Source organism: Ceratotherium simum, chromosome 27, assembly GCF_057802395.1.
Source record: "Ceratotherium simum simum isolate JZ-2026a chromosome 27, ASM5780239v1, whole genome shotgun sequence".
NCBI classification, from domain to species: Eukaryota; Metazoa; Chordata; class Mammalia; order Perissodactyla; family Rhinocerotidae; genus Ceratotherium; species Ceratotherium simum.
Window position 1 is genome coordinate 19,426,913 of NC_141926.1, and position 10,944 is coordinate 19,437,856.

The 10,944-nt window shown below is 41.2% G+C and overlaps 2 protein-coding genes across 3 annotated transcripts in view; one reads left to right on the top strand and one right to left on the bottom strand.

The window, feature by feature from the left end:
• GABPA (GA binding protein transcription factor subunit alpha) overlaps positions 1-279 on the bottom strand; it is a 37,196-nt gene extending 36,917 nt beyond the window's left edge. Inside the window, exon 1 of the mRNA XM_004429506.3 lies at positions 132-279. The gene's annotated coding sequence lies outside the window, so the exon portion shown is untranslated. The remainder of the gene's footprint in view (positions 1-131) is intronic.
• ATP5PF (ATP synthase peripheral stalk subunit F6) lies at positions 63-9,097 on the top strand. 2 transcript variants are annotated; one of them, XM_004429512.3, is made up of 4 exons: positions 63-213; positions 3,840-4,013; positions 8,231-8,355; positions 8,916-9,097. In XM_004429512.3, exons 2-4 carry the CDS (start codon positions 3,853-3,855, stop codon positions 8,951-8,953), a joined length of 324 nt encoding a protein of 107 aa, XP_004429569.1. In that variant the 5' UTR covers positions 63-213; positions 3,840-3,852; the 3' UTR covers positions 8,954-9,097. The 2 variants fall into 2 exon arrangements, with proteins under 2 accessions (XP_004429569.1, XP_014642277.1); XM_014786791.2 differs by lacking the exon at positions 63-213 and adding an exon at positions 268-352.
• The last annotated feature ends 1,847 nt before the right edge of the window (positions 9,098-10,944 follow it).

Here is a 10,944-nt window from a genome sequence, read left to right on the forward strand (position 1 = left end):
GAACCAGGGGAAAGGCCAGTCCCAGCGCGCATGCGTTCACAACAAGGTCTCCCAGAGGAAAAAAGAGAGCAGGTCAAGTTAGGCGAAAGGAAGATGGCGGAGGCGTCACCAGGAGACCCGGAAGCACTTACCCTCCACTTCCTCCTCCTGTTTGGTTTCTGTCTCACCTAGAGCCGTCCGGTCGCAGACTGCCTCCGAGACGCTTCCTGTCCGGTGAGTGTCGAAAGACTGAAACGGCGGCCCATAATGCTTTGCGATGGCGGGTAGGCGGGTGGGGGCGGAGCCAGGGCCGGAAGTAGAACGGCGGCGGCGGCGGCGGCGGTGGCTCTTGCAGCTCGGGACTGAGTGCAAGGTGACTGGGAGGGTAACTGGGCTAGGTTGGTTGGCCTGTTGGGACTTCGATTCTGGGTTTCTTCGCGAGGCCTGGCTGCTCAGCCCTTCAGGAGCAGAGAGCAGCCGTGTGTCCCGGGCACCTTCCCGGCCTGGCCGGGGATCGCTGCTGACCTCGGCGCTTCCAGGCCTTGAAGGTTGCCGTGGACTCAGTATAGAGCCGTGATAATACCGCTCTGAGGGCACAGCGGGGCGGCGCGGGAGGCGGGGAGGCCGGCGGATCGCGGACCCGCAGCCCAAGGTCATGCCCGCGGGGAGGTCTGCCGCTAGGCCTGCGCAACCGGGGCGCGCGGGAGAGTGTTCTGAACTAGTTAAAGTAGAGCGTGCGCCGAAAAAAGGAAAAGGGTGATAGTCATCTTAAAAGTTTGCAACCCTCGTAAAAGTGTCGATATTTCTAAAACTTGGTTACGCAGCTTCGTTTTACACTCTCACTTTCCTTGCACAGTCATACACCTCAACAACCCCAAGGAACAGGATGCCGACTGAGGGGAGGAGCAGGGTGGGGGTTGCTTGAACCAGCGAGAGGCCGGAGGGCGCATTGCGAACACAGCGTTTCCAGGAGGGAAAAAGAGAGCGGGTCAAGTTGGCCAGATTGTGGGTTAACTTTAGGAATGTGCACTGAAGAGGCAGCGAAAGGACAGTCGTCGCTGCAAACCGGAGAGCCATGCTCCCTCTTCTGCACTGGCTGTACCTTTTCTTACTGTTGTGTTCCCGGTCTTTCTATGTCACCTCCCTGTCATAGGCTCTCGTGGCGCACCCCACAGTGTCACTCGAATAGAGAGCTTACCAGAGTTGGTGTTTTACACCTATTTGTTTAATAACATGTGTCTTCTGCCGGCCAATGGACAGTCTGCACTCCCTAGATATTTAATCATTGGAAAAAAATGAAAGAGAATAAAAGAAAAGGAACAAGTTTTGGTAGGTTGTGTGTGCGTTTTTTAGACAAGTTGAATTTGAGGGCCCTGCAGGCCTTAATGAAGGGATGAGAGCTGTTGAATGTATGAAGTGATGAGAGCTGTTGAATGTATGAAGGGATGAGAGCTGTTGAATGTATAGATTTAGAGTTCAGGAAAAAGACCCAAATTAGAGATGTGATTTGGAAATCGTTAATATTTAGATGATAGAAATAAAAAAAAATGAAGATGGATTTTACTCATGTTACGGTAGGAATAACATGATTTTTGCAATCTGTTAGACTTAGAGTAAATGAACTGTGGGAATATGGGCAATTTAATAACCTTTTGTAGACACAGTTTTATTATCTGTAATGGAGGAATAAGAACACCTTTCTCTACTTCTTAATGGTATTGCCATAAGGATACAAGGAGAGAATATATATGGAAGTACTTTGCAAAATACCTAGGGCTGAACAAATGTTAGATGACCCTATTGCTGAGTGTTGTGTGTCCTTTCAATTGCCAGAAGGGAAAATATACGTCAAGTTGCACAATTTTTAAAATATATTTGTGTGCGGTCAAATTCTACTGTGTAACCTTGGACCAGGTACTTACCTCTAAGCTTCAGTTTCTGTAAATGTAAAATGAGAATGATGATAAGTAGCACCCTAAGGTCATTTGTTGTTTGCTTCGAGTCTGTCCTCAGGTATTTTCCTCTGATGGGGTATAAGTGATATATGATGACTTCTTTAATTTCCTCAGATAGTTTTGTGTTCATTCTGGCAGGTGGAGGATATTTTGTTGATTGTAGGATTTATTCTGGTAGTTTTTGTGCGCTATTCCAGGGCTTCTCAACCTTGGCACTATTGACATTTTGGGCCAGCTTTTCTTGTTGTGGGAAAGCTGTTATTTTTGTTATTGTTACCGTAGGATGTTTGGCAGTATCCCTGGCCTTGACCTACTAGAGGCCAGTAACACCCCAGTCAGGACAACCAAAAATGTCTTCAGACATTGCTAAATATCTCCTGGGGAATACCCCCACCCCATTTGAGAATCACTGTGCTACTCTACTGTCTTCTAGCTTAGTGCTTCTCAGTGGTAAAGGGCCACTTTTCCCCCCAATCCTTGTGGATACTCCTGAAGAATACAATAAAAATGAAGTACCGGAAAAATCAGATGAAAGACACACAAAATACAAAGTCTAATTTCTTATTAGGAATTTCAACAGATAAAAATTACTCTGTGAAATTGCTCTAGTTTAATTTAAGACTTAAAATTTAATCTAAATGCTTATTCCCAATTTTGTATTACTATAGACCAGTAACACAATTTACATACTACCGCTGGCCCACAGACCACACTTTGAGCAGTAGTGTTATAACTTAATAGAAGTCCAGTGTCAGTATAATGATGATTATTGTTGTTATTATTGAGTAATTTGTGGGAGGGCCGTGAGCATCACGTTGTCATATCCGATTTTTCACCTTATCTTTAAGGTTCAGAAAGTTTAGCAGGCTTTATTGAGGTGTAAATCTTGTATCACCATTTCAACATAGGGTTTGGTACCTTTCTGTTTAATAGACTGGGTCTTTCTTAACCTGAGGGAAATTTCTTCTGATTATTTATGGCCTCCTTATCTATTCCTTCTCTTTTAGAATTCCTGTTTCCATATATCTGTGTTGTAATTTGGAATTTTTTTGCATTCCATCTTTCAAGACACTAAATGAGGTCTCAACTGAGATCATCCTCTACTTTATCTACTGAAATTTTTTAGTTAGAAAAAATGTATTTTAGCTTCAGAAAGTCTAAGGACTTGGAATCTTTACTGTGTTTAAAATTCAGACTTTAATTTCCACAAATTTTATTTCACTGACTAGATGGTACTGCTTGATTTTCCATCTCTTGTTGGACTCCCTTGGCTGGTTGCTATTATTCCTTGCGGGTTCTTTTGGACTTAGATTTGGTTGTTACAGTATTCTTGAATGCCTGGAATCCTGCAGTTGTAACAGGCAAAGCAGTTTCTCCCCCTGTGGGCCTGTGAAGTAGAAACTTCCAGGCTATCAGTCCTGGCTGAGACAACTGTTTCCAGTCTCCTTGCCCAGCTCCCTTCTGACTTTTTGAAGAGGTCAGGGAAACCTGGCACATTAATTTGGGGGCCAGTGTTGTTGTTTTCCTGCTGGGGATGGGCAATTTTCTAACATCCTAGCTCGACCATTTCCTCTGGTCCAAGACTAAGTTCATGGAGAAGAAACACCCTCTTCCAGATTTTGTGCTTTCTTGCTAAGTCTAACCCTAGTGGAGCTGCACAGGGCCCTGAGTTGTTCCTAACTGCTCCTAGATCCCAGGCCTTTTGGTGAAGAAACAAACTTGCAGTGGGGAGTGAAGGGAAGGGAGCTATGGTCAGGTGACTCTGCTTAGCATTCCCTGAGCTCTGGCATGATTTAAGCTCTGTAGCAATTAGTAGAATTCAATTCCCACTAGATGATATATGTAGAAGTGTTTTACAATTATATGTATTTTAAAGTATATTAACATTCTGCTGCTTGTTTTCAGTAACAGAATCACCATGATTCTTCAGAGGCTCTTGAGGTTGTCCTCTGTCGTTCAGTCTGCAATCTCAGTCCATTTGAGGAGGAACATTGGTGTTACGGCAGTGGCATTTAAGGAACTTGATCCTATACAGAAACTCTTCGTGGATAAGATTAGAGAATACAGAACTAAGAGACAGTAAGTGGATCGATAATCAACCATGGTGTAAATAGAAATATTCAAAGTATGTAAGTTTTGAAATGGTAATAAAAAATTACTTGGTATTTGAAAGTATCTAAGACCTTCACTGAGCTAATCCCTGACATAAAGGTTCATCAGGTACTCCAAAAGAAGAGAAGGATCTTGATTTTTTTTTTTTAAGTCCTAGATTTTTATCTTCCTTATATGGGTTCCAAGGGAGAATCCCATTAAATCTCTTGTCATTTTAGATATATCCTAATTATTATGTCATTTATTATAAACTACAGTCAGTTCATAGAAGGACATAGGATCTTGGAAATCATTTAGGAACTATGTTTGAGAAAACTAAGTCCCTTAGACCTTGATTAGCCTAGGGTCATAGAACTAATTGGGGGGAAATCATATAATCAGAATATTCTAACTCTCAATTTAGTGCCCTTTCTGTGACATCATGATTTGGGGAAACATATAAACACAGCATTTTTTTCTTTAATGCTATATCTGTAGTTAGATATTTCTGAGAGTATCCAAGGACAAAAGACTCTGAAATGGCATAGAACAAGTCCAGGAGAAATATGATTACAGAACCACAGAGTTGTGGAGATGAATGATGATCTTAGCCATCATCAAGTTCAACATTCAAATCTTTGAGAAAGTAGTATACATCAATTCCCAGTTCTGTTTTCTCTTGTTTAGTTGTCTACCATGTGCACAGCGCTGAGCTGTTAACCGGTGGGCCACAAAGAAAGAAGCCACGCTGCGTTTCTACAATACTCTTAAAATCTTAAAGGGGTAGAAAGCTTGTAAGCAAGTAAATATAATGTAAGGTAAAATGGGTTAGATGCTAATGAAATAGTGACATACTCAGTGTTTGGGGAATTCATAGAAAGGAATGTTCCTTTCTAGCTGGAGGCATTTTGGAAGGCAGCTTGCAAGAGTGAATGTTTTGTCTTGGCTTTGAAGGCATTGTTTGAGGTCATTCATCCCTCTTGAGAATCTCATGGATAGCTGTGTATCATTATCCCAGTGTAAAAAAAACAGTGAAGAATTTACTCACGATTTTGCTTATAGCTTGAAAGGGTTCTCAAACCCACAGAAGGCCATCAGTAGACACCCACATCCAGGGGTCTACCCCAGGCTATGAACAATTGGAGTGAAGGTTAGACAGAAAAATGGGGATGGGAGGAGGATATCTTTTAGGAGGAAAGAAGGTGTGAGCTAAGGCGTGAAAAAAGAAGACACAGTATATTTGGGAAATTGTGTAGTGCTGTTTCCCAGGACTGTAGGGTATATGAGGAGTGTAGGGAGCAGTAAGGATAGAGTGGGTTTAGAATGCGGGATTATGGAAGGCCTTGATTATAGACTGGGCAATTAAGATATTATGTGCTAGGCATTTATGAGAAATTAAAGTGGTGGTGGAGTAGAACAAGATTATATGAGGATGGTAATTTTAATCACGGTATGTTGGGAAAATTGGAATCAGAAGAGAGGGAGGACAGACATGTTAGGGAAAAAATCCAAGCATTGGTTGATGAGAAGCTTATCTTTATAGCAGTAGGAATGTAAAAGTGACAAGAGTCAAGACATTGAGAGACTGAGAACTAGTCTTGGTTAACTGGTGGAGAGGCAGAGGAAAGGGAACAGTTAAAGAACACTGAGACTTTTGAGACTGGGCAACTAACAACCAGGTGTTGTCATTACTAAAACTAAGGAAGGAGAGAGTGAAGGGTTTACAATGAAGACATTGTTATGAAACTCTCACAACAGCCTTATAAATGTTCTCTCCATTTTCTATATGAGAAAATCAAGGCTAAAAGGTCAGAATTTGCCTAAAATCACACTATTCAGTAAGCAGGTGTGTAGGACTTGTTGGGGAATTTGAGTGTCTTCTGTCTGGAGGTGGGATGGCATACTAGCATTGATAGTATTGTTGGCACTTTAATGTCCTTAAAAGCCTGTGCAGTGAGAAGTCAGTCCTTAGGTGTACCCTGAGTCCGAGGAGTCTGATCCATTCATTTGTGCACACACAGCATGGAGAAGGGGTCTGGGCATGGACTCTCGACTGGAATCCAGCTCTGCCACTTAACTAGCTCTATGATCTTGGGCAGGTTACTTAACCTCCGTACCTCAGTTTCCTCGTATGTAAAGGGGATGATAATAACTACCTATTTCATAGGATGTTATAAAGATGAAGTGATTCAATAAATTAGCATGCCTAGTATTTTTTAAGTGAAATAAACAAGTATACCTTGAGTGTCTACTTTGTCCCAGTCACCGTGCTAGAGCTTAGGGATATAATAATAAAAAAGATGGGCTGAGAGACTTATATTCAGTTAAAGAGGTAGATGGTTTCTGACCCCTTTTTATCATAAGAATACATTTTAAAGTTGTAACAGCCATCATCTATCAGTAACCAGTATATTGTTGAGACTGGCTGGATCTTCTCAAAGCACTTTCCAAAGCTTATGGATCCCAGAGCGGGAAGACAATCATTAAAGTATCTGGTTGAAGGCTCTACCTAGAGCTATACTGTATATTTTAGTAGCTAGTATCCACTTGTGACTATTCAAATTCTAATTAATTACAATTAACTATAAATAAAAATTAGTCACCTTAGTCACATTTCTAGTGCTCAATAGGCAGACATGGCTAGTGGCTACGGTATTAACTAGCACAGATACAGGGCATTTCTGTCATCACAAAAAGTTCTATTGCACATGCTGATCTAGAGTAAAATTGGGTCCATGACAAGAAACATAAACAAGTTCTTAAGTTAGAGCTGTCTCTGTATTTTTTGTGGAAATTCTTCAAAATAAGTAAGACCCTGTGCTTTTATCATAGGCACGTGTGAAAATATTATTATCTTTGATGGAATTTTCGCTTGTAAATTTTTTGTTTATTTGTTGATAGGTGGGCAGTAACATGACAAACACGGAAGAGTTTATGCAAAGAATTAATTAGATCTAATTGGCCCTGCTGCTGGTCCATGATGCTCTTTTTCTTCCCAAAGCACAACTCTGATTTTGTCATTTATTGCTTAGTAAATAAAATACAAACTCCCAGGCTTAACATTCCAGGCCTCTCATGATCCGGGTCCTGCTGGCCCTTCCATCTAGACTCTTTAGTATTCCCCACATACAGCCAGCCAATCCTTTCCCACCTCCACATCTCTCCTTTTCAGTCTTAGAATGTCTCAAATTAAAATCTGACCCAAATGTATGATTTGTCACAAATGCTACCTTTTTAAAATAAATTTTTCCTAATTAGCTCAGCAAAAGTTCTCTCTCCTCAGCTTGAGTAGCTTTTTGTTAAACATGTCTTTGAAGCTTATCACATAACTCTCTTACAGCATAAATGTTTTTATAAACATGTTAGGCCCCCGTATAGAAACTTAAAGTTGCTAAGATCTTTTAAAAGCCATTTAGTGGTGGCTGATTTAAATCAGATAATGATAATAGATAACACTTATTGAGTGCTCACTGTGTGCCAGGCACGATGCTAAGTGGTACATGTGCATTGTTTCTGTAATGCTCTTAACACCACCATTAGGTAGGACCTTCAGTTTTAGATGTGGAGACTAAAGTTTAGAGGGCTTCATGCTTTGTTCTGGTTTATGCAGTTACTGAATTGTAGAGCTGACATTCAAACAGAAGCAGTTATCGACTCCAGAGCCCACAGATTTAACCATTGTGCTTTATTGCTACTTGGATGCTGAGAGATTCTTTTTTTTTTTTTTTATAATTTTAATTAATTAATTTATTTTTTCCCCCAAAGGCCCAGTAGATAGTTGTATGTCATAGCTGCACATCCTTCTAGTTGGTGTATGTGGGACGCCGCCTCAGCATGGCGGAAGAAGTGGTGCGTCGGTGCGCGCCCGGGATCCGAACCCAGGCCGCCAGTAGCGGAGCGCTCGCACTTAACTGCTAAGCCAGGGGGCCGGCCCTGATCCTGAGAGACTCTGACTTAATAAGTATCTGTGATACTAACGAACCTTGAATGTTAGAGGTTTGTTTGAAGTTGCCTCATTTATGTGAAACCTCATCATATAAAAATACTTTGAATTGAAATTCAAGTGGAAATACTTGTTTTCTTTCGGAAGTCTATTTTTCCTACATGAATACCTTTAAAAGCTATTGAAACTTGATGGTGAAAAGTAATTTTGTTTTTGTAAACTAGTGCATGAAATGAGTTTTTACTTGCTTGTTTATCAACAGGACATCTGGAGGACCTGTTGATATTGGCCCAGAGTATCAGCAAGATCTGGAGAGGGAGCTTTTTAAGCTTAAGCAAATGTACGGTAAAGCAGACATGAATACGTTCCCTAACTTCAAATTTGAAGGTAAGTCTCTAATTACAGATTCATTCTTGTGGGAGATCATTTTAAGTGGAGAATATTTATATTTATTTATACTTACTTGGATTGTTTAGAGGATTAAATGACAATTACATGAGAATTTATTAGGACAGTGGTGTGTGCATGGGAAGCTCTGGGATCAATGTTTGCCCTTGGTATAGGAGATCACATAACATAGAGGTGAAATGGTGGGGATCTGAAATCAAACTCCTTGATCTTGAATCCTGACAGTATCACTTATGAGCTGTGTGATTTTGTCTAGTTAACTGGGTGCATCTGACATTTGGGGAGAATTACAGTATCTTCCTCATATGGTTGTTACAGTTAAATGACATAATATATGTAAAGTCAATTAATAGAGAGCCTGGCTTATAGTAAGTGCTGTGTAAATCTGTAGCAATTGTTATTTTACATGTAAGTGTTTAAAAATAGTAGATATTCACTAGAAGAAAATCAGGAGATTGATGAGTTAAATATTGAAGCCTTCTGGATAATGCACTTTATTGCAGTATGGCTAAGCTTGAACCTCTTTTTCCTTTTCTTAGATCCCAAATTTGAAGTCTTGGAAAAACCCCAGTCCTGAAGAAATAATGTAAAATTTATCTGGTAATTTGCCATAGATAGTTGTACCACTGATCAGAAGTATTAGAATAAACACACATTTCACAACTGTCAAATGTTCTTTTAATTCTGATTCCAAATAAATTATTTGCTGATGTTGAGTGTACACTTGAGTGTATTGAATTCTGTGGGTTAGCATTATTTTTAAAGCCTCCCATTTGGTTGTAGTGAAGCAGGTGGAGACCTTGGATAAATTGGGTACAGCTTGTCCATAACCTGCCGGACTCCTCTCATTGTGCAGGGGTATCCTTTTCGTTATGGAGACTTACTGCCTGAGGGGAGCCGTCCTGACCTAAGGAGTGTTTGCTGAGGAGGGATGTTACACCTGCTCCCAGAACTTGAAGAAGTCATTTATAAATTCTTTATCATAGCTTTTTCAGGAAACTCAAGTGTAATTTTGAATGTGTATAGAAACATCCGTTGTATTTTAACTTCCATCTCCTCAAAAGTTAAATGCTTTTATCCCCGTAACCCAGGTCCCTCCTCTTCCCTTGCCGTTCGCGATCAGAGTCTATTGCAGTGCTGTACAGATAGAGGAGGGTTCTGCAGAGGAACTTCCTGTCCAAGAGTAAGCTGTATGCTGTTGTTTTGCCCAAGTGATGAAAGATGCAGCAGATAAGCGCCGGAGAAGCGGAATAGCAGGCGCATCAAAATTTCAGGAACTGTAGATGGCTCTCCAGGAAATTATTTTTTTTAAAAAAAGGAAAACAGCTGTGCCTTTTTATATCTGACAGTCTCTGACTTGTGTCCGTAAGTATGGGTCTTAAACCTTTAAAGATTATCTTTATAAATGTGAAGTCAAAAAACAGCCAACTTGATGGCTTTAGCTCGCTTCAGAAGAGGAGTAGATTTTTACTACGGCATGCCATACTAGCTGACGACAAACCTGCCGAGGAGTACCTTTTGCAAGAGAGCCACAGATATTTCCTAATGGTGCAGGTGTGCTTAAACTAGTAAGATGGGTAGAGATGGGCTTGGGGAAGGTAGAGTAGTAGGAAGAAACAGCCCAGTCCTCTTCAAATGAAGCTAAGCTAAGTGGAACTCCTTGTATTTAAATAATTCTAGGTGTTGAAACAGAGAATTTGATTTAATGATGGCACTATTTAACGGTAATGGAGGAAGTCTAGTGCTCAGGTGGTTTCTCTGACCTCCCCTGAAGCAGCTGTACTCAGCCACCTGTGGCAGGCAGCAGCCTGGCGTCACCAGTGCGACTGCCTGTCTAAGGAGGGAAGGGACTGACCCTTTCAGCACATGCTTCATCTCCCTTTCTGTTTCCCTCCCGCCTCCACTCAGAGTTTAGTTGAATTTTACCTTTCATGATCTCACACCTATTTTCTCATACACTTTATCTGTCTTGCAACTCTTTGGAGTTTGCTTGAGCATTCCAGTCTCTTCATTCATTATGTAAACAAAAGGATTCTGTTTGTGACTGAACTGCAACAATACTGCATTAAGCACCTTACTCCCGTGCCGTACATGGTGGGGTTGTGCATTTGTAGCTAAATTTTGGCCAGGGAAGTGCTCTCTTTTTTCCCAGCTGAACCCTATAGTGGTCATGGATGTTGACCAACACCTCACCTTCCTCTTTCTGGTGCGACTGCCCCACCTCTGCCAACTCCAGCCTTTATCCATCACTTTGGCCTGCCAGTGCACTCCGCCTCCTGCGCTGACCATTTGGGCCACCTTATATGTTTATTACAAATGACCGCAACCTTCTAGGCTTTTAGCTGTTTAAAATGGCTTTTTTCTCTCTTGCTTGGTGTTAGGGGCTGAATTGTGTTGAAGCCGTAACCCCCAGAACCTCACCATGTGATTGTATTTGGAGATAGGACCTTTCAAAGGGGTTAAAAGTTAAAATGAGGCTGTTAAGGTGGGCCAGAATCCAATCTGACTGGTGTCTTTATAAGAAGAAATTGGAGTTGAAGAAAGTACAAAAAAACTGGAAAGGGACAT

Coding starts and splice junctions, on each gene's coding strand:
- ATP5PF (XM_004429512.3), top strand. CDS start 3,853: ATGATTCTTCAGAGGCTCTTGAGGTTGTCCTCTGTCGTTCAGTCTGCA. Junction 4,014..8,230: donor GAATACAGAACTAAGAGACA/GTAAGTGGATCG, acceptor GTTTATCAACAG/GACATCTGGAGGACCTGTTG. Junction 8,356..8,915: donor CCCTAACTTCAAATTTGAAG/GTAAGTCTCTAA, acceptor TCCTTTTCTTAG/ATCCCAAATTTGAAGTCTTG.